Genomic DNA, 23,336 nt, shown 5'->3' on the forward strand with positions numbered 1-23,336 from the left:
AGCAGTACCTTATTAAAAATGTAGGGGAAAAAAGACATTTGAACCTCATGATGCATTTGTGTCTTTGAATGATAAAGAGTTTGTAGTAAGTAAAGGAAAATGTCTCACTGTTGGTCATTCTGCAGCGATACAACAAGAGCAGGAGAATAATAATGAGAGCGACTCCACGAACCAGTCCAACAATCAACCACACAGGAGATGAAGAGCTGTCAGCTCCTGACACAGTTACAATAAACAATAATTAATTATTGATAAATTATAATTATATAAATAAATACTTTTATGAAATGGAGCCAGGTGACTGCGAGACTTAAATCAGACAATCTAATGTTCATTCTCAGTCATCAGACGTGTTTAGAAAACTCCATCAAATGTTTTGATCCTGCTCACCTTTAACTGACATCCAGCTCTGTGCTGACTCTCTTCCTGAGTACTGACACTTGTAGAAACCTTCATCAGACTTTGACACTGCAGAGATCTTCAGCTCCCCTCGGGGATCATTTTGAATAAGTTTGTCATTGTGATAGAAAAACACATTGGAAAGTATTTTTTGTGTTCTCAAACTGCAGGTCAGACTAACAGAAGCTCCCTCAGTCACAGGATGAACAGGACTCACCAGGATTGGACCATTACCATCATCTGTGAAACAATCACACATATTGTTCCAGTCACATCAGCTGGTGCACACTTTGAGAAAAAGCTGACAAACAATAATAAGAACAGATTGTACAAATGCTTTTCATCATGAAGATCTGATCTTGGATATTTAAAAACTACGGTATGTGTCATATTTGTTTTACCACATAATTACTCCACATACAGCAAAGCTGGGACAAATGTTCATTTGATGTCTAAATCATTCAGATCCAAGAAGTAAATGTATAATAACATACTCTGTACAGTGATGTTGACTGCACTGCTGAACTCTCCTGATCCAGACTCACACCAGTACACTGCAGTATCTGACTTTGATGTGTTGATGTCACATGTGGATCCAGTCATTCTCCAACAGTCAGAGAGTCGGCCGTCCTCAGAGAACTTCCTCACTCTCCACTCAGTGAAGTTTCCCTCACAGGTCAGTGAGACAGAGTCAGAGGTGAAGTGTTGCACTCTGTCAGGACTCACTGTGAGAGACGCTGCTGAATGAACATCTGGAAACAACATGCAGTGAAGAGACAAAGCTCACAGATGTTAGCATTCAAAATATCACAGTAAAAATACTACTTTATCTTCTGAAGATCAGTGAAAATATTTTAATTAAGGTATTTGGTCAGTCAATCAGTGTTTACACATTAAAAAAATCTCATAGTTGTTAAAGCAACAATAACTTTATACATACAATAATACAACATTAAATGAAGTCACTTGCACTGAACCATCTGGGTCTCTCAGTAATAATCTCGGGCATCATTAGAAGCTACTTGAAGTTTTTGTAAACCTGCTTTCCTGTAGTTTGTCCACAGTGTGCAGTACACAGAGGTGTACAGTATGCGCTACACAAATCTTCACACTATCCGAATGCACTAAATCTGTGTAAGAGAGTGTTTGCTTGTGTTTACATCATTCAGCCAACAAATGTCTTCATCATCTGTCATGTGATCTGTACTAAGATGTCCAACATATGTAAATGGACTGATTCTTATATAGCGCTTTTCGACTCTCATGGAGTACTCAAAGCGCTCTATACAACATGCCTCATTCACCCAATCACACCCATTCTCACAAGCACTTTATCTATACATAGTGCTTTCTAAGTACGATGGATGCATTGGAGAGCAAGTTGGGGTTAGTATCTTGCCCAAAGATACTTGACATGCAGACTGGAGAAGCCAGGGATCGAACCACCAACCTTCCAATCAGTAGGTGTCCAGCTCTACCTCCTGAGCTACAGCCACCCTGTGACGTTATTACAGATCAAAGATTACAAACTGACCTGCAGACCAGACAAACTTTGGTTGACTGTGATCAGTGTGATACTCTGGGTCTCCTCTTCCAGCTCTGCACACATATCCTGCTGTGTGTGTCTGTCCATGAATGATGTAGGAGTCCTGTGCAGTCCCACTGCCATCAGGTAGCAGCTCATAACTGGAGGATTTCTCTGATAGATCAGGAACAGCTTTATACCAGTAGAAGCTCCATCCTGCAGACGGATGTTCAACCTCACAGTTCAGAGTTACCGAGGCTCCAGGACTCAGCCATGATGGAGACACAGTGAGGACAGGATCTGTTCAACAAAGATTTTCTCTCAATGTTTCGTCTCTTAACTCTGAATTCAATGTCACAAAAAATATTGACTCACAATTGGAGATTGAGTATCAGAATTTCAGGAGTGAAACCATGCCTCCAAACAGGCTCCTTCCAGCTCTCATCTATATAGGTTCTCCCAGTTCCACAAGCGGTTCATTCTCATTTACGTTCCCCACACTCCCTCCCCTTTTCAATTCAACTCCTTTGCTTCTATTTAGTACATGGGGATCTGTCATGCCCGGGAAACGCCGGGACTGGCATTCATTAATTTGTTCGGCAACATAATACCCTATAAATTCTATGAATGCATAGTTCAAATGCTATAATAAGACCATTTGAATTTTGAAGCATAATTTGAAGCAAAACAAATTTTTTTGATCAGTAATAAGAATGTAACCCAGTTAATTCTGTATTGATGTTTTGGGGGGGGGGGGGGGGGGGGGGTATATTTATATTTTTATGATTTTTTTATTTAAATGTATTATAACTATAGTTTATTTTTATAAGAAGGATACAATTAGGACTGTACATCAAAACAAAGTCACAATATATTAATTTATAACTTTCAAACTGTAACTGTAAGAGTTTTAGTAAAATGTGCGGTATTTACTTTTACATAACAGTGTCCAAAAAAAGAAGGCCATATTGTCGATTGCAGTTCATCCATCCATCCATCTTCATCCGCTTTATCCGAGGCCGGGTCGCGGGGGCAGCAGCAAAAGCAAAGAGGCCCAGACCTCCCTCTCCCCAGCCACCTCCTCCAGCTTATCCGGGGGAATACCAAGGCGTTCCCAGGCCAGCCGAGAGATATAATCTCTCCAGCGTGTCCTGGGTCTGCCCCGGGGCCTCCTCCCGGTGGGACATGCCCGGAACACCTCACCCAGGAGGCGCCCAGGGGGCATCCTTGTCAGATGCCCGAACCACCTCAGCTGGCTCCTTTCGATGTGGAGCAGCAGCTGCTCTACTCTGAGCCCCTCCCGGATGGCCGAACTTCTCACCCTATCTCTAAGGGAGAGGCCAGCCACCCTTCGGAGGAAGCTCATTTCTGCCGCTTGTATCCGCGATCTCGTTCTTTCGGTCACTACCCACAGCTCGTGGCCATAGGTGAGGGTAGGGACGTAGATCGACCGGTAAATTGAGAGCTTCGCTTTTACACTCAGCTCCCTCTTCACCACGACGGAGCGGTGCAGCGTCCGCATTACTGCAGCTGCAGCCCCAATCCGTCTGTTGATCTCCGGCTCCCTTCTCCCATCACTCGCGAACAAGACCCCGAGATACTTTAACTCCTCCACTTGGGGCAGGAACTCATCCCCGACCCGGAGTGGGCACTCCACCCTTTTCCAGCTGAGAACCATGGCCTCAGATTTGGAGGTGCTGATCCTCATTCCCGCTGCTTCACACTCGGCTGCGAACCGTTCCAGTGCGAGCTGGAGGCCCTCACCCGATGAAGCCAACAGAACCACATCATCCGCAAAAATCAGAGATGAGATTCTGAGGCCACCAAAGCGAAAGCCCTCCGCCACTTGGCTGCGCCTAGAAATCCTGTCCATAAAAATTATGAACAGAACCGGAGACAAAGGGCAGCCCTGGCGGAGCCCATCACCCACCGGGAACGAGTCCGCCTTATTGCCGGCAATGCGAACCAAGCTCTTGCAACGGTTGTATAGGGATCGAATGGCCCGTAGCAATGGGCCAAACACCCCATACTCCCGCAACACCTCCCACAGGACACCCCGAGGGACACGGTCGAATGCCTTCTCCAAGTCCACAAAACACATGTAGACTGGTTGGGCAAACTCCCATGCACCCTCAAGTATCCTCGAGAGAATAAAGAGCTGGTCCAGTGTTCCGCGACCAGGACAAAAACCGCATTGTTCCTCCTGTATCCGAGGTTCGACTAGCGGACGAACTCTCCTTTCCAGCACCCTGGCATAGACTTTCCCCGGGAGGCTGAGGAGTGTGATCCCCCTGTAGTTGGAACACACCCTCCGATCCCCCTTCTTAAAGATGGGGACCACCACCCCGGTCTGCCAGTCCACAGGTACTGCCCCTGATCTCCACGCAACATTGCAGAGGCGTGTCAAACAGGACAGCCCTACAACGTCCAGAGCCTTCAGGAACTCGGGGCGGACCTCATCAACACCAGGGGCTCTGCCACCAAGGAGTTGTTTAACTGCCTCAGTGACCTCGCCCCCGGAAATTGGCGGGTCATTCCCCTCATCCCCAGACTCTGCTTCCTCCTCGGAAGACGTGTCAGTGGGATTAAGGAGGTCCTCGAAGTATTCCTTCCACCGCCTGACAATTTTCTCAGTCGACGTCAGCAGCGCTCCGCCAGCACTATACACAGTGCAGGTAGAGCACCGCTTTCCCCTCCTGAGACGCCTGACGGTTTGCCAGAATCTCTTCGAGGCAGCCCGAAAGTCTTTTTCCATGGCCTCTCCGAACTCCTCCCACACCCGAGTTTTTGCTTCAGCCACTGCCCGAGCTGCATTCCGCTTGGCCTGTCGATACCTGTCGGCTGCCTCCGGAGTCCCACAGGCTAACCAAGCCCGATAGGACTCCTTCTTCAGCCTGGTGGCTCCCTTCACCTCTGGTGTCCACCATTTGGTTTGGGGATTACCACCACGGCAGGCACCAACCACCTTGTGGCCGCAGCTCAATGCAGCAGCTTCGGCAATGGAGACACTGAACATGGTCCATTCGGACTCAATGTCCCCAGTCTCCCTCGGAATGCTGTTGAAGCTCTGCCGGAGGTGTGCGTTGAAGATCTCGTGGACTGGGGCCTCTGTTAGACATTCCCAGCACACCCTCACTACGCGTTTAGGTGCACCAGGTCTGTCCAGCGTCCTCCCCCGCCACCTGATCCAACTCACCACCAGGTGGTGATCAGTTGACAGCTCAGCCCCTATCTTTACCCGAGTGTCCAGAACATACGGTCGCAGGTCTTTGATACGATTACAAAATCGATCATCGACCTACGGCCTAGAGCGTCCTGGTGCCACGTGCACTTATGGACACTCTTATGTTCGAACAGGGTGTTCGTTATGGCCAAACTGTGATTAGCACAGAAGTCCAATAACAAAGCACCGCTCAGGTTCAGATCAGGGAGGCCGTTCCTCCCAATCACGCCCCTGCCACTCGGCACATAAGCGCAGATGACAGTCAGGACCCATTCCCCGACCCTAAGGCGCAGGGAACAAACCCTCTCGTCCACCGGGAAAAACCCCAACGTACCGGCAGCAAGCCGAGGGGATATTAGAATACCCACCCCAGCCCGCTGCCTCTCACCAGGGGCAACTCCAGACTGAGACAGAGTCCAGCCCCTCTCCAGGAGACTGGTTCCAGAGCCCAAGCCATGCGTAGAGGTGAGCCCGACTATATCTAGCCGGTACCTCTCAACCTCACGCACTAACTCAGGCTCCTTCCCCACCAGAGAGGTGACATTCCATGTCCCTATTGCCAGTCTTGGCAGCCGGGGGTCAGTCCGCCAGGGCCTCCGCTCCTGGCCGCCACCTGGCACACAATGCACCCGACCCCTATGGCGCCTTCTGCGGGTGGTGGGCCTGCGGGAGGATGGGCCCATGTCTCCTCTTCGGGCTGTGCCACCAGACGCTCGCCCTCGGGCACCCTTCCCGGGTCTGGCTCCAGGGCGGGGCCCCGGTAACCCTATCCCGGGCAGGGTAAACTGTTCCCTCGATATACTTTTCATAAGGGTCTTCTTTGTCTGGTCCCTCACCCAGGACCAATTTGCCATGGGAGACCCTACCAGGGGGCAAAAGCCCCCAGACAACATAGCCCCTGGGATCCCTGGGACACACAAACCCCTCCACCACGATAAGGTAGCGATTCAAGGATTGCAGTTCAGACTTCATTAAAGCCCCTTTTCCATTAGTACCTACTTGGATGTTAGTACATAACCACTAGGGGTGCAACGATACTCGTATCGACCCCTTCGATACAGTGCTTTCGTTTCAGTACCCATATGTATCGAACAATACAACATTTTTTATTTATTTATTTTATTTATTCTTTTCTTCTGACGATGTTGTCTGTGTTGAGAGCTCAGTGGATCTGCATTCGACTACTCCGCCTAGGCTGCACTGTCGAGTGCAGATCCACTGAGCGCAGCACAAACTAGCAAGACAGAAGCTAAGCTCGTTGCAACATGGCAACTGCCTCAATGCTACCCGAAACTGAACCTCCCCCACCCTCATTCAGATCTGGCGTTTGGAACTATCATGGTTTTCATGTGAAGCATGACCCTGATGGTAAGCGAGTCATGGACAAAAGTAAAACAGTATGTCGGATGTGCCACGCAATGCTCAATTTGTGGGAACTAGTGCGTTAGCGCAGTTAGCTTGTTAACATGTTGACGCCGTCCAGCCCCATGCACGGGGCGATCCGTGGTAGCTTGTTAACGGAGATTTGCCGCGTTATGGTGTTAATGTCATTTTAACAAGATTAACGCTGACAGCACTACTGGGAACACAACGAATATGACTGCACATTTACGCCGACAGCATCCTAGTGCAAAGACAAGTGGAAGCAGACAAAAACAACAAGCACGCATGCTGCAAACTTTACCCAAGTCATTTAGACAGCCGTTAGCACATGATTCTCCTTATGGGGACCTGATATATTTAATATGCTGCTGAGAGTATAGCCCAGAAGAAGTGTATAGTATAGCTTTTATTTTGGAAAGAGCCATTTCTCTGTAATAAACTCTCCTTTCCAAAGATGAGTGATTTCTCGATCAGATAGATTTTTTTTTTATTTTGTTGTTTCAGCAACATTCAATTTAAAAACTGTACTTTTGAGTTAAAATATATATTTATAATTTTAATAAATGATAAATTAAAAAGGCATGAACATTTTTTGTATCGAAAAAATATCGAACCGTGACACCAAAGTATTGAACCGAACTGTGAATTTTGTGTATCGTTGCACCCCTAATAACCACGCAAGTTAGGTAGTACTAGATCGTAGTGGAAAACCAGTCGATCCGAGTTGAGTCGTGGCAATCCATGGCAAGTCAATCTGAGAAGGTACTAATGGAAAAGGGGCTTAAGTGAAAAAGCAGTGTGTGTTGCTCATGAGACCAGACTCTTTAAGCCAGACCTGAAACCTCTAAGATTCATTTCAAAAACAGATAACATGCTAAAAGAAACTGAAGCAACTGCATCATATGTTGGTGCAACAACTAGTACTGCACATGTGCAATAAAAATAATAAAAAAATAAAGAAGAGCTGTCAATGGATTTAGCTTTTGATGAAACATCTCCAACTTACATGATACAGTCAGTGTGATGATTTTACTCCACTGTGTTAAGAAATATCCCATTCTGCCCCGGCAGCTGTATTCGCCACCATCAGACTCAGTAACTGTGATGATTCTGTATTCATTGGATGTTGGAGGTGTGTTTAACTTGTTTTGTCTCCATTCATACGTCCACTGAGCTCCTTCACCTCCCTGAATCTCACATCTGACAGTGACTGTCTCACCGCTGTATATCTGAGGCCAGGATGGCTGCAGGGTCACAGTGGGCTTACTGGGAACTGTTCACATAAGAATGATCCAGTTAGGAGACAAACAGAAACATAAAAACTCTGCCATTATTAACATAAGATTAGAGTGACTGCAAAACAGTTGATTCACAGACAAAATGTTTAAACATGAAAACAAAGTCACAACATTACAATTTCTGTAACTGTAACACAACATTTTTTGTAAAATGTACAAGTATATACTTTGTACATGCGAGGGCTATCAGGCCCGCTATGTAGGGGTGTAGGAATGTACAAGTTGACGACTGAGAGATGGATCTGGGTCCATGACACCCCCAGTGCAATTAACCCTGGCACCAACAACTATAAAAATGTCTTCACCTGTCTGGCTGATGCAGGTATGGAAGAGGGGCTCCAGGGTTCCAGTTCAAGAAACGGTGGCTGCCTAGAGCACACTGTGCTGTCAGACATTAACACAGCCTAGCACAATTTCCCTCTAATTGTCTATACCCAACCAGATAGTCAGGGTGCCCCTAACACAGAGTAACGTGGGTTATAAACATCAAACAGTTATTTTTTAAAGAACGTGAAACTTTAATTTGTTCTCCTGGCCCCTTTAAATCTCAACCATCCATCAGTCACCATGGGCTCTGAAGATCATGACAGGCACGAAACAAAAATACAAAAAAAAAAGACATCATGACAGTTAAAAGAAAAGATAGGTTCAATAAATTGGACAGGCGATGGTGTTCCCACTGTTGTAAAACCCTTGCTTATGCTAGTTCAGAGGAAGAGAGTTCCACAACCTGCTCTGTTTCCCTTACTCAGCCTTGCATGCTGTATAACAAGTAGGCCCTGATCCCGTGACCTCAGGGACCTGCTAGAGACATAGGGCTGTTACCACAAGGTTCCTGATAGATGATTTAACAAATGTCGAAAGGGACCAAGAGCGTTCATGATCTTACAGAGAAATCTGTCAGATACGGCTACAAAGCACAACGGCAGTGGTCCCCGAGTCTGACGGAAAGCCATAGACCGAGCAGCAGGTATATTCTTGCCTCAATGTCCACCTTTCTTGTAGCATCCATGTTGCAGCATGCTTGGACACGTTGCTTTTTTTTTTTTTTTTTTTTTTTTTTTTGCCTGTCCCATTTGGTTCTTTAGCCATCAGAATTGTTGTCTGAAGACCAACAAGGATACCCAATGGATTTACTTTGCCAAATGGATCATCGTGGTATTGCCGTATTGGTCCATTTGGTCGATCTTTGTTTTTATTATTTATTATTGGACACGTTGCTATGACGACAACCACAACCAGGTTAGGGAGTACTAGATTTTTATGGAAAACCAGTCAATCCGAGTCGAGTTGTGGCGTTCCATGGTGATTCGATCCGAGTAGGTACTAATGGAAAAGGGGCTTTTGTCTCTGGGTGACAGAGGTTATGAAAAGGCTGCGTGTTCACATACAGCTGAATGAAGTAGGGTGTTGTTCACTTTGTTCTCTGCGTCAGGTTTGTAGAATGTGCCCAAACTCAGGCCAGCAACGGGCAACACAAAGGTACGTTTTTAGATTTCGCCTGCCTTACCCAGACAGGACACTTGAGGCAATATATAGCAGACTCGACACGTTGCACACACGCGCCCATATATACAGTTAACATCTTTTATTGATATTCTTGTGTTGGAATAAGTCTGCTTTGCATAATATGAACTTGGAGGTTAACAAGCAAATCAGTGTGGGTAAACTGAACGTTAATGAGTTTAATAAAAATGAACATATAAAACTTTAGATTGTCAGTCTAGAAACATACATGAAGAGAGCCTGCAGCCATGTGAATATTATGCTGCTCATTTATTTTCTTAATAGTTGATGCTAAAATGATTCAAATAAACTGAAGGCTTGTAATGATTTTTTTCTCTGAGAACCACAAGGGCTCTTTCAGAGTGCACACTTTGTCACAATGACACTGAAGTTCTTCTATTTTCTCATTTCCACCTCTCCAAGTCGGAAAAAGAAACAGACAAACAGCAGAGATCACATAACTTGATCTGTCTCAGTTTGGCAGAAATAAAACAATTAAACTCACTGTTTTGCATAACTGTGTCGTCACTGCTGTCCTCTGTGTAGTAAACTGGATCTCCTCTCCCTCCTCTGCAGTGGTACAGACCTCCTTGTGAGACACTAATAACTCTGTTTGCTTCATTTCCTCTCATGAGCTGAGCTTTAGAAGAGACTGAATCACGTCTGAACCAGTCAAACTTCCAGCCAGCAGAGCCCTCCACAGAGCAGCTCAGTGTCACACTGCCCCCTGCTGGTATGATTGAACTTTGTGCTGTCAGTGTGGCTCTGGGTTTACTTGCTGTTGATGTTACAGGAAAAGAAAAACATTGTCACATGATTCAAGAAGAAAAGTGTTACAATAATGATCAAGCTTATAAAAACCTCACTAGATAATTTAGCTACTAGCACCAAATATGAAACAATTATCCTGCAAGTGATGAAGGAAAATTATTTGTCAAATGGTAAAAACTAAACAAATAAATAAATACAAAATTAAATAAAAGTCATCAGGTGAAAAGAATGAAGTGTGTGTTAGTTGTGACATCCATCTCTTTAACTAAAACCTGAAACCTCTGAGGATTTGATAAAACAGTTATTAAAAGATCTTCGACTCACTTGAAACTGTCAGTGTGACTGAATCACTCCACTCTGTGGTTTTATGCTGTGAACTTTTCATTCTGCCCTTACAGCGATAGTTTCCACTGTTGGATGATGAAGCAGATCTAATCCTGTATTCATTTTGATTTGGAGGTTTTATCATGCTGTTTGTTTCCCACTCATAATCCCACTCAGTGTCTCCTCCATGGATCTCACATCTGACAGTGATCGTCTCTCCTCTGTATATCTCAGACCAGTTTGGATACAGAGTCACAACAGGCCTGATTGGGACTGTTAATGTTCAAGAAAGTACAATAAAAACACATGAATGACAAAAGGTTCAGTTACCGTTAGATGTAGTGCTTTGTGGGAAGTTACATTTAAACTCACCAGTTGTGTCAATCCTGACGAACTGGCTCCACTCTGTGTACCGGTAGTAAGCTTCTCTTCCTCCTCTGCACCAGTAGAGTCCTCCCTGTGAGACTCTGATTTGGTCATTTGATAGAAAAACTCCATCCTGTGGACTCAGAGGTTCACCAGAATCATCTTTGTACCAGTAGTATTTCCATCCAGATGATGATGATGGGTTCACAGAGCAGGTCAGGGTCACACTGCCCCCTACTGGAACAGCTGTGTTATCAGCTCTCAGTTTGGCCTTTGGTTTATCTGCAGTTCAGTTTAGAAAAAGAACATAAAAGTAAATGACTGAATCCAGACAATTTAAAGAGGTCCTGTGCTGGCCCATGTGTGGATTACCTCTGCCAAACCTGATCCGGGCCACCAAAGGGCCGTCATTCTTTGCACCAGTCAATCAGAAGTGCCAGCTTGATGCTGGATCAGGGGAAGACCTGTTTTCTATGGGCCTGGGCCACATAAACCAAACCACAATTGGGCCAGATATGGCATGCCATCACATAGACCAGGGGTCGGCAACCTGCGGCTCCGGAGCCGCATGCGGCTCTTTAGTCCATGTAGTGCGGCTCCGCGTGGTTTGGCAAAATAAATTAGAAGTATTTAGCAGAAGTGTATTTTTTTATGTTAGTTCTTTTTTTTTCTCTTTTTTTTTAAACTTGTAGTTCTTAATTGTAAGATTATTGTGATATTGAAATATAAAAATAAAATTATATTTTATTATTTTTTCATCGCTCAAAATAAGCGTCACACAAACACCGCTCACCCCTCACAGATGACAGCTTACAGTCCTGCGTAAAGATGAAAGCCCCGATTTGCAGACGCTGTGCGCAGAGGTTCAGGAGCAGAAGTCCCATTGTAAACATACCACGGCAGACCCTGCGATGTTTCCATGAACACGCGTTACAGCTTCTCTTTATTGACCACTTTTCACACACGGTTGCTGTACGCATACAGCCGGCTGTAGCTTTTCAGCTCACAGCCCGACACACACCAACAACAACATAGAGAGCACAGACGTTAAGACTGTGAGGCGTGATTGCGGGTGCCGCTCAGGTGCGTCCGCCTCCCCTGCAGCAGCGCTTCAGACCACGCCCCGTCACACAGATTAACCAGGTAAAATACATATTTTGCAAATATCTATTTTCATTTTTTTTTTAGCAGCATAGTGCTTTTTTTTCAATTATTTTTTAAAAGTCAGGTCAAGGCTCCAAAAGCCCAAAGGTGATATAAGGCTGGAGGCTCACAACAGTTTTTGTTTGCTACATGGATCATTTTAGTTCAGCTGGGTGTCTTTCCTTTTGTTATATTTCTTTAAGAGTTCAAAATGTGTTCATTACATAAATAACATGTAAGTTTCTCTGTAGCACTTCAAGGATTTCACAAGCAACACACCTTAGTTGTTCACACAAAGCATAAAAGTAAAAAACAATATATACAGTGTTATCTTCATTTTAGATGTCAACAAGTATTTGCGGCTCCCACTGTTTTCGTTTACGTGGAAACCGGGTCCAAATGGCTCTTTGGGTCTTAAAGGTTGCTGACCCCTTACATGGCCTGGCCCATATCTGGATGACATACATCTTATCATGCCAGAAGTCAACCAGCAGTGCCGGCTTGATACCAGATCCGGGCCAGACCTGCCTCCTATGTGGGTATGCTTTATTAAAAAGGAAAGTTTTAAGGCTAATGTTAAAAGTAGAGATAGTGTCTGTCTCCTGCATCCAAACTTTGAGCTGGTTCCACAGAAAAGGGGCTGAAGGCTCTGCCTCCCATTCTGCTTTTAAATACTCTAGGAACCACAAATAAACCAGCAGTCTGAGAATGAAGAGGTCTTTTGGGGTGATTCGGTACTATAAGGTCTCTAATATAAGGTGTGAGAAGACTGGTTTTAGAGTCGATTTTGGATTTAACCGGGAGTCAGTGAAGAGAAGCCAGTATAGGAGAAATGTGCTCTTTTTGCTAGTCCCTGCCTGTATCACTCGCTGCAGAATTTTCATCCACTGAAAGTTTTTAAGGGAGTAATCACCTTGGATTTATCCAAGAAGCCAGAATGGGAGAAGTATGCTCTCTTTTAGTTTTCAAGTTCAGACAACATATATGATACAAACGGGAAGAAAGAAAAATTCCTCACCTTGAGCGTTTCCATGGATGACTGTACTGAGCACTAAAATAATGGAAGAAATCAGATATTATTTAACTGACAATCCGAAGATGCAGCACAACCTTTGATAACGTAGAATACATTCCAGAGACAGTAAGAGATTTAAGGTTGGGGTGTTTTTGATCTGAAAAAAGCATTTGACACAATTAACCATGAAATATCATAAAACTGACAGGTAACAGGCAACAAATGGTAAAGATGGGAGAGTAGAAATGAAAATGTTTTTACATTGTTTGTGGAGTCCCACAAGGGCTAGTGTTGGGACCAAAACTATTTCTCATGTATATAAATGATATTTGCAAAATGTCAGATTTTTTTTCTATTTGTTTTATTTGCTGATGACCAGTGTTGGGAAAGTTACCTTAAATTGGTAACTTAATTACATTACTAGTTACTTCTATCAAAAGTAACTCAGTTACTTCAAGTTACTCGTTACTTTAAAAGTAACTAGTTACTCAGGAAAGTAACTTTGGTTTTACTCAGAATTCTCTTGTTAACGTGTTGCTTCCGTAACTTGATAGCCAGCAAGATTGTCTTCTAGCACTGTGCCACCTACCAATAGAAAGGAAAAAATCATGTGCATTGTCAGGTTTATATAGTGGATTGTCATTTATGCTTAGAAATATTTACTTATTTATGCTTAGAAGTGTATAGTTGATTGCATATTGAAAGAATGTCTCATCTTAAGAGGTCTGTAACAACTCTGTGTAGCATGAAGAGGGGAGTGCGTTCACTCCTCTTCAGAGTGTTCTGGCATAGATGACACACTTCCTAGGAGAGGTCGTACCTTCTCTTGCTGATATATGGTATAGCAAACATACGTATATCTGTTTGAGTGTAAGAGCCAGGAGTCTAGCGTTTCAGATGGACCGCTAGACTCCTGGCACCAGCTTTGGGGAGTCTTCACGGGGTCACATCTTGACCCCCCATACACACACACATACTACACGACACACAGACAAGGTATTCTTTGTCTGCATGTATACCTATATGAAATGTCATATGTTAATGAACTTGTGCATATTCATGTAACCACAATAAAAGGAGCGCTACAGGGAACCTGGCTGAGAGTCAAGATCAAGTGGGCGGAACGACATCTGGCTCCAGTCGGGTCTCCCTCGTGCACGAGCAATACAAAGAACTTTGCCTACTTGTGTCTTGCTTTGCTGTGTAGTAAATTGTCTCGTTCCAGCAGTGGCCCTGTGCTAGACAGACCCATCATGCATATTTCCACGAGAGAAATCCCACGCCTCGACCGTCGTTGACCGCCGCCATGATTTTAGCCTACGCCACAACGTCACGTGCGCTTTTTACATCCAACACAAAAACTGCAGTCGTGGTGCTTTTGATTGTACTCAGAACTCAGAAATTCTGCCTTCCGAGTAGGAAGATGTAGGCAACACCAGACTGCAGATGAGCTGCTTATAGGGCTGGACTGGGACAGAAAATCGGCCCAGGCATTTTGACTAGAGACCGGCCCACCATTATAGGAAAAATCATAAAGCCTTTGAATGAAAACAAACGCTGTTGTGACAGTGATGTTCACTGTTTTGATGGTATATATGCATCAATCTATCAATCATTTGTTGTAAGATTCAGATAATTATTTGTTAAAAGCTAGACATTTTAAATGAGAATAAGAAAGAAAAGTACTACTTTGTGCCCCCCTCTCCCTGTTAATGCCCCACCTGCCACCCTGGCAAAACTTTGCTAGACCCGCCCCTGCACAGTTACCAGCTATCAGCTACATTTTTAAAAAAAAAGGATCCTGGTGTTATTTGTCTCTCAGAAACAGTTTAGAACTTATGTCAGGGTTATATTGTTGATTGTCATTTATGCTTAGAGTTTTATAATCAATGTCATGTTGGTAGAGGTTTGATCCTTGGGAGTCTGCAAAGACTTTGTTTGCATTCCAGAGTGTTCTGGGATTCACACCCACATCCTGGGAGCATGGGAGAGGTCGTACCTTCTCTCATTGTTTTGTGGTAGGATAAACATATCTATGTCTGTTTTAGTCTAAGTGCCTTTTGTTTAGATGAACTGCTGGACTTCCAGACCAGCACGTCGTTTATGGGGTCACATTCTGACCCCCCCCCACACACACACACATACTTACACAACGCACAGGCAAGGTACTCTTTGTTTGTATGTATACGTCATATGTTAATGGACCTATGTATATTCCTGTAACCTCAATAAAAGAGCAGTGTTACGAGGGAGCAGACGAGAGCAACTGGGGTCAAGCGAAGGGACGGCGTTTGTCCAGTTGGTCTTCCTCGTATACGAGAAACATAAAGAACTTTGCCTGCTTGGTGTTCAATGCTTTTTGCTGTGTAGTAGAATTGTCTTGAACGTTCCAGCGAATAGGTTTATGCTACGAACCTATCAACTTCCCTTCAACTCATTCATGTCACCTAAAAGGTAAACCTGTTTCTCCATCACCTGTTCAGCTCTGATGATTCAGTAAGGACATCTCCTGGTTTCTTCATGTTTCCCTCTCACCAGATATCCAAACCGATATCATGACCAGCAGCTTTTACAGCTGTGGCTCCAGCAAAGATCAGCTGATACTAGAAATTGACATTGAATAAATTCTAACAACAGCTGATCAACCTTAAAAGTGATGCTGTTGTTTAACGCGACCTCCGCTGGTTTCCTCTTTCTGGCGCAAAGTGGGCAATAAACAAACAAGAGAGAAAAGCTGATCAGCTGATCATTGATCAGTTTCATGATTGAAGTAGAAACAGGAGAGAATGAGAGAAGAAGAGGCAGCTGTGCAGCAAATACACAGAATAACTCCAGCTTTGTGTCTTTTTCATTGTAGCTGAAGTCCAGGACAAACTGTGCTCCTTTTCAGCTCAATACGAAACGCGTAATATTTTCTCTGAATACGAGACGATTTTTTAGGGAACGGTTGGCAACTCTAATAATTAACCTTATGAACAAAATAAAGTTCAACATCAGTAACATCATAGCACCACCCAGCTGTATAGAAACCCCGTCATGCTAGCTAGCGCGCAGTACGAAAAAGTCAGCACAACGAAAATAAACTCCACCTAAACTTGGTTTATATCTGACCCAGATAGACTGCAGGTCATAACTTCTTACCTGAAGTTCAGTTCACCTGACACTCGGACGGGCGGCCGCCTCGAGTGTCTCCTCCTGCCTCCCCTTTCCCTCATCCACCTGCTGGCCTCCACCACTTGCTAATGTTACTGAATCTGTGGAAGCTCCGCGAGAGCCACCACACGAAGTAACAAATAACGACCCTATCTAAATCCCAGTAACGATTAATGCGTTCCTAATTTTGGCATAATAACTAGTTACCGTGCTCGTTACCACAATAATAACGTAGTTACTGTAACGCGTTACTTAATAACGCGTTAGTCCCAACACTGCTGATGACACAAATATCTTGCACCTTAATCACTTTAGAAATGAACAAAAAAAATGGTTTGCTCCATCCGTTTTCTTCTTCTTTTCAGTAGCTGGGTCATGGGCACAGTAGCATAAACAGAGAAGCCCAGACCAACCTCTCCCTAGCCTTATCCTTCAGCTAATCTGGGGGAGCATGGAGGTATTCGCAGGCCACCTGAGAGATGCAATCTCTCCAGTGAGTCCTGGGTCTGCCCCGAGACCTCCTTTCACCAGGAGGAGGCTCTGGGGCAGATGTAAATGTAGATGGCAATAATTGCTGGCGTAAATAAATTATTGCTAAATTGATATAAGACCAAATTCATGGTATCCGCTGAGCAGCACTCTTGTACTTGTGTCACAGCTGTCCCCTCAATTTTAATAGCACTTTGGTGTTCACACAGTGACATTAACTATTTAGTTACTATTAGTTACTCAGCTGTACCAATACACGCATCCAACAGACCACTTTTCACATGGACAAGGAGTGGAGTAGTTGGGTCTTCTCACACCTCTATTGTTTGGGAAGGAAACAATGGGGGTTTCCTTCCCAAAAATGGGAAGGAATTGTTTGGTGTCAAACACCCCAGCCCCAGGCCAGGTGTGGGTGGCCTGGGGCTGGGGTCGGCTAGTGATCTACAGTTGACTGCACTCCATGAGCGTCTGGCATGAGCGTCTGAAGGCAGGACAGTCCTGGTCCCCAAGGACCCCCAGGACATGTCCCATCCAACTACTGACCAATAACCTGCCACAGTACCACATGGAAGCTCCTGTCAGGCATCATAGCAGCGAAGATGAACAGGAATATGGCTGAATATATGAGCAGGGCACAAAAAAGAATTTGCAGGAATACCAGAGGAGCAAAACACCAGCTACTGGTAGACAGAGCAGTCACCCAAGACTGCAAGACCAGGCTCACCAACCTTCAAGAAAGCCTGTCACTCGATGCCCCACACCTGGATCCTGGAATGCTTAGAAGTACACAAGATTAACAGGACCCTAAGAGCCTTCGTCGGCACTCTATTTACAGTCTATTTACACCTGGGAGGAACACTGGTTTGAGTGAGGCGTCAAGGAGGCCATTTACGTGAAAAGGGAAGGGTGCAAGATACTAGCAGGCAGGGCATATATGGAACGTAAAACAGGGATGTTTCTGCATTAATGCGAATCAGTAAATACCAATATTAAGCTGCCATGTTGAAAATAAAATCAGAAAATTTTTAAATAATGCTACAACACAATTCTTGCCCAGTAGCCTTTTTATATCCAACACTGTTTCTTTTTATTATTTTTTTTATAGAGTTATCATTTGACAATGCACATATGCAGTAGTCATATTAATCATACTACATGTTATTATTATTATTTCATTTGATTTTTTCATTGTTGTTGTTCTTATTACTAGCACGGGTGCTGCACTGAACATAGTGTAACACTGACACAGGTATGAGGTAATATAACATCAAAAACAAGCAAAGGCAGATATCAAAAAGTTTAAAGCAACCATAACAGCAGCAAATGTAATGTGTGAAGTCTAGTTCACCTATCAGCAAAGGGAACTAGAGACCAAGATGCCAATGTATCAACAAATAGGATAGTTAGGTTAGTTAACTCAGCTCAGCTAAATTCACCAAAAAACTGTTGCAGCACAGTTCCTTTTAATTTACACTTCCTGAATCTCCTCTTTGAGTGTGGACAAATGTTGTCTCACACTGCAGCTAATCTCAACCACCACAAGGGCATGTGACTTAATTTTTCTATCCAATAGGAAGTGTAAATTGACAGTTCAAGCGAATCAGACCACAGGTTCAATCGGAAAATTGCTCAGGATAGGGAGGCAATCAGGTGAAGAGGTGGTAAATCAGAATTGCAAACATAAACCTCAAGCAGTTATGTTTGTATCTGGCAACAAATATCTGTAGGTTCTGTATTTTTTTGCGCTTTGTCTGCATCTTTTTTCTGTTATAAAGATAGCTGAGACTTGTTGGAGTCTCATTAAGCAATTTATGAAAAAAAGTAGAAAAAATATTGTTTTATTGAGGATTTTGTTACATTTTTGTACACAAAGGTGTCAAGATCATCAATGCAGTATGGATGACATGTATGAGTAAAAGACACCAGATTTCATAAATTTGACTCAAAAAGAGATTTCCTCCAGAAATCCATGCCACAAGCTATATCACAGCTAAAATGATCACCAAATCAAAAAAAAAAAAGTTGGAAAAAATGTACAAAAGGGTTAAAGCAGGGATACACTGTCACCATTCACACAGAGAAGGTTTGTTTTGTACTCACAGAATAACCCCAGCAAACAGAGGAAAGAGTGCCCCATCCTCACGTCCAGCCCTGCACGCTCATCTGCATCTAATCTCAAAGTGTTCGACTTTGCATTGATAATAAATGCATAAAACCAGTTTTTATTCAGCTCCTCCTTCTGTCACCTCTCTGTGCTTCTTTCCCTTATACACCAACCTTAAACAGCCCCTATAGCTTTCACCACAGAAGTTGTGTGACGTGTTCACATTTCCTGTCCACTGCAAGCATTTAAGCTTCTCTCCTGTTTTGTGTTCCTACCTTTCTCTGTGATAGAGAGGCGCTCTCTTAGTTAGGTGACACACTTTGCAGGTCATAGTTCTGAATAGTTTGATTGTGATCCTGCTGGAATTTCCATCTTCTCAGCCCAGCTAGTGTTTTGTGTATTCATAATTATTCATGTTGTCATAGATGTAATCTACATAAAAAAATCTTTGCCACACTCTGCGTATCAACATTATGAATCAACTCCGAGCCCTGTGCTGGATCCTATGTGAACAAATGTTAAACTTGCAGCCTTTTGCTTTTCTATTTTTTCTTCTTATCTTTCTGTAAAAGTGTTATCCAATCACCTTTTCACTGTTTGAGGGTGCTTAGGCCGTTGCCCTGCCTGCCTTGTCAGACGTTCAACCTTATTTTTATGTCTTTCATTGTCTTTATAATCTGTCTGTGATGTCAGCTATCAGGGCTAAAGCATATTATCTGGGAGGCTGTGCACACTGAGCTTCATTTATGTTACATCTTTGTAATGTTAGTTGAACTTTTTCAACAAAAAAAACAACAAAAACTTTATTAATTTCACTCACAGTAGAACCTTCATCCAAACTAAAATTAAAATCTAGTCTTTGTGGTGTTAGATCAGCAGCATCTCCATCACTTTCCTCCTGTGTGAGCATGGCCTCTGCTGTTTTACAGCTTTGTTCATTGTACAGCAGTTTAAAAGTAGAGACATTTCATAACAGCCAGGCTCAGTCGACATCTCACTGTGATCTTGTTTTTGTGAACTGGTGCACAATTGATAACTGAACAACGTTGACTGTGCGTGTGAGTCCAGCAGACAGGTTGGAGTCACACTGATGTCATCATTACCGGTGTAAGAACCATTTCTGTAACACCAGCCAATAAGATAAATGAGTGTTATGAGTGGCATTATTGCTATTATTCCATTATGGGCAAAAAACAAGCAAACCCAAAAACCAAGATATCTGGTAACCTGAAGACGTCAGACTCAAACAAACCACAGGCGGAATTTCCTGTTTTCTAGGTTACCTACTAGTAGGTAAAAATAAGCCTGTCAGCAAACAGACTGTGGCAAACATTAGTCTTTCAGACAAAATTAGTCATAGACTGCTCAGAAGAACAAATATTTTATTCTGTAATGTTATGTTTTCAGTGTGACCTTTTAATGCCTAAATTGCTTCTTGAATAAAATATAATCACTGTATTCCTTTGTAGGTCCGAATTTATTGGAATTCTATTTCACGATTTTAAGTTTTACATCCACTATAAACTATACTAAATTACGGTGGCCCCTAGAGACAAAGCACGTACAAACTCCAAAACACTTGCAAACTAAAAAACACATGCAAACTCCAAAACACGTACAAACTCCAAAACACTTGCAAACTCCAAAACACTTGCAAACTAAAAAACACTTGCAAAATCCAAAACACTTGCAAACTCAAAAACACATGCAAACTAAAAAACACATGCAAAATCCAAAACACTTGCAAACTCAAAAACACATGCAAACTAAAAAACACATGCAAACTCCAAAACACTTGCAAACTCCAAAACACTTGCAAACTAAAAAACACTTGCAAAATCCAAAACACTTGCAAACTCAAAAACACATGCAAACTAAAAAACACATGCAAACTCCAAAACACGTACAAACTCCAAAACACTTGCAAACTCCAAAACACTTGCAAACTAAAAAACACTTGCAAAATCCAAAACACTTGCAAACTCAAAAACACATGCAAAGTCCAAAACACATGCAAACTCCAAAACACGTACAAACTCCAAAACACTTGCAAACTCAAAAACACTTGCAAATTCCAAAACACAACGGAAGTGCTCCAGGACGCTAGGGGCAGTGTTGAGCTTTTGTTACCTAGTAACTACACAAGCCAGGAAGTGCCAATGACCGGATTTGGGGTTTGCAGCCTTAAAGGCCGCATTTTAAGGCCGATTACGTCACAGCGACAAGAGAAGGCTTTCCCAATTCAAAGGCTGCTCGAAATGCGGCCCTCAAATGCATCCTTAATTTCCCTGAATTTTAAGGATGGGTCGGTGTAGCCTTCAAGGCCCAACATATCCCAGACTTCATAGTGTGGTGGTGGTGTGGATAATTTTGCCGAAAAAAAACGGTGGAAGCGGAGCGGAGGAAGAGTAAACTTTCAGAAGTAATTACTGAATATTATGTCACTTATTTATGCGCAAATATTTTTTTAATGAAGAACATTAAACCATTATTGTTGGCCACATGTCGGGAAAGTTATGTGACATTAGCGATGTCTGTACTTTCAGAATTAACTTGGTTTTAAAGCCTTTACTTTAAAAAAATAGATATATAGTCGACCTTAATCTTACAGAGATTGTGATGATTTTGTGGATAATTAAAGTCAGTCATATATCCACAAACACAACAAGCTGAAGTCAGTGATGCTGCTCGGTTTGCAGTCCTGAATATCACGGCACAAGCAGGATTCACTGCACTGTTAATGTTAGCTATTTTACATTGCTGCCTCTGTTCGGTGGTGTCGAGCCAAACGGACTTTAACGTGTGTTTGAACGAGCTGACGGTTCACTCATTAAGCTGAAAGAAAGATGCTTTAATCACAGGAGTCACACATAGGGCTGAACGATATATCGCATTTGCGATAATATCGCGACATGATCAAGTGCAATTTTCTAACTGCAAAGGCTGCGATTATACTCTAGACATGTCCAAATTCATGGGCTGCATCCTCCTGAGGCCGCATTTGTAGACCGATTACGTCACAGCGACGCGCCGAGGGCTGTCCAAATTCGTAGACTCCTCCAAATGCAGCCGACAAATGCGTCCTCCTTTTCCCCGAATTTGAAGGATGGGTCGGGTGTGTCCTTCGTGGCCTACCATATCCCAGAATTCATAGCGCGGCCCAGCCAAACTCCAGTTTCCAACAATGGCGGCCGCTACTAAGTTTTAAAATTACTCTTATTAATCTTTCTGGGTCACAAAATAAACTTTTAACATATTTTCAGGCGAGGAAGTAGTTGTGTAAACATCAAATATCTGCTCAGTTTATCAAGATATCCCATATTTGCAAAAGTGCTTCGACGTTTTCAGAGACGTCTTCTACCCACCAGCTCGATAGCTAGCCGGGAGCTCGAGGGTTACTGATGCCGCCGAGAACGGCACAACTCCCGGCACATCATTTTCAGATCACCGCGGACTTTCGCTGCTCGGGTTAAACGTAATATATAAGTCACTTAGATAACCTAAAATGTTATTGTTGGGCTTTTTTCAGTGTTTTGTTTGTTCGTGAGTAAATCGGTTTGGCTGAGATTAAAGTTATTAGATTAGATAAAATAAAACTTTATTAATCCCCCGGGTGGGTTCCTCCTTGGTTTTCACACAGCTGACTAAACGTCAAACAGAAAACTGATTAAACAGAAGTATGAGACAGTCGAGAATTTACACCAGTGTCTGGTTATATTTTAGATAGCAAGGAGCAGACGGCTGAGTTTATTAAACTCCACCGAGACAGCGGTGACGCAGATCAGAAGGCTAGACCGTCCAATTTCACAGCCTTTAAATTTTAAAGGCGTGTTTGTGTGTGTGTTTATACAATTGCTATTATGTTTGCACTTTATGTGTAATGTTACTGACTGCAGAGATCAGTAAGATGTGTGTATTTTTTATTTATTCGTTTTATTTATTTAATATTATTTTTTAATTGAATGACTGTCTAGTAGTTCACAGATGTCGAAAAACTGAGTGTGGTAAAGCCACTGATTTTGTTTATGTATATTTCTGCAATCTGCACATTGTACTGACTTTCATTTTAATGTTTACACCAGGGTTCCTTGTCAGCACTTTATGCTCAGATGTTTGTAAGCTAAAAATAAACTATTGTGTATGTTCAAATATACTGTTGTGATTGAAGAAGTTAAATAAAAATGTCAGTCATCAATTCATGCATCACCTCATGTCATCATAACAGAGGTCTGTCTTCCAGGAAAGAACAGTTTAAAATTAATGTAATATAGTATTGGCCATACTATAAGATGTATTGCTTGTCTTTGTTTAATAATACAGAAGACAAAGACCTTAAAAAATAATCGCATATCGCATCGCAATCGCAATATTGGGGCAAAAAAAATCGCAATTAGATTATTTTCCATAATCGTTCAGCCCTAGTCACACATGTGTCCACTGCACCATCTGGGAACTCTTCTTGTTTCGTAATAACACAAACACTAAATCCTCCTTCTTTTGTGCTGTTTTGTAGCAGTGTATACACCTGAGACTTTCACCTGTCTGTCTGTCCTGCACTCTCTCTCTTTTTCTTTCTCTCTGATTGTGTAATAAAAGTATGAACATGTGTTTATAAGTTACACTTATGTTTGAATCCT

General features: G+C 43.0%; 1 protein-coding gene across 1 annotated transcript; it reads right to left on the reverse strand.

The window, feature by feature from the left end:
* Window positions 1-837: 837 nt before the first annotated feature.
* Window positions 838-7,603, reverse strand: LOC113018902 (obscurin-like). Its single transcript, XM_026162318.1, has 3 exons — window positions 7,537-7,603; window positions 1,934-2,224; window positions 838-1,151 (listed from the first exon to the last, which is right to left on the reverse strand). Exons 1-3 carry the CDS (start codon window positions 7,586-7,588, stop codon window positions 841-843), a joined length of 654 nt encoding a protein of 217 aa, XP_026018103.1. The 5' UTR covers window positions 7,589-7,603; the 3' UTR covers window positions 838-840.
* Window positions 7,604-23,336: the final 15,733 nt, after the last annotated feature.

The sequence above is a fragment of the Astatotilapia calliptera genome, chromosome 3 (assembly GCF_900246225.1).
Source record: "Astatotilapia calliptera chromosome 3, fAstCal1.2, whole genome shotgun sequence".
Classification (NCBI taxonomy): domain Eukaryota; kingdom Metazoa; phylum Chordata; class Actinopteri; order Cichliformes; family Cichlidae; genus Astatotilapia; species Astatotilapia calliptera.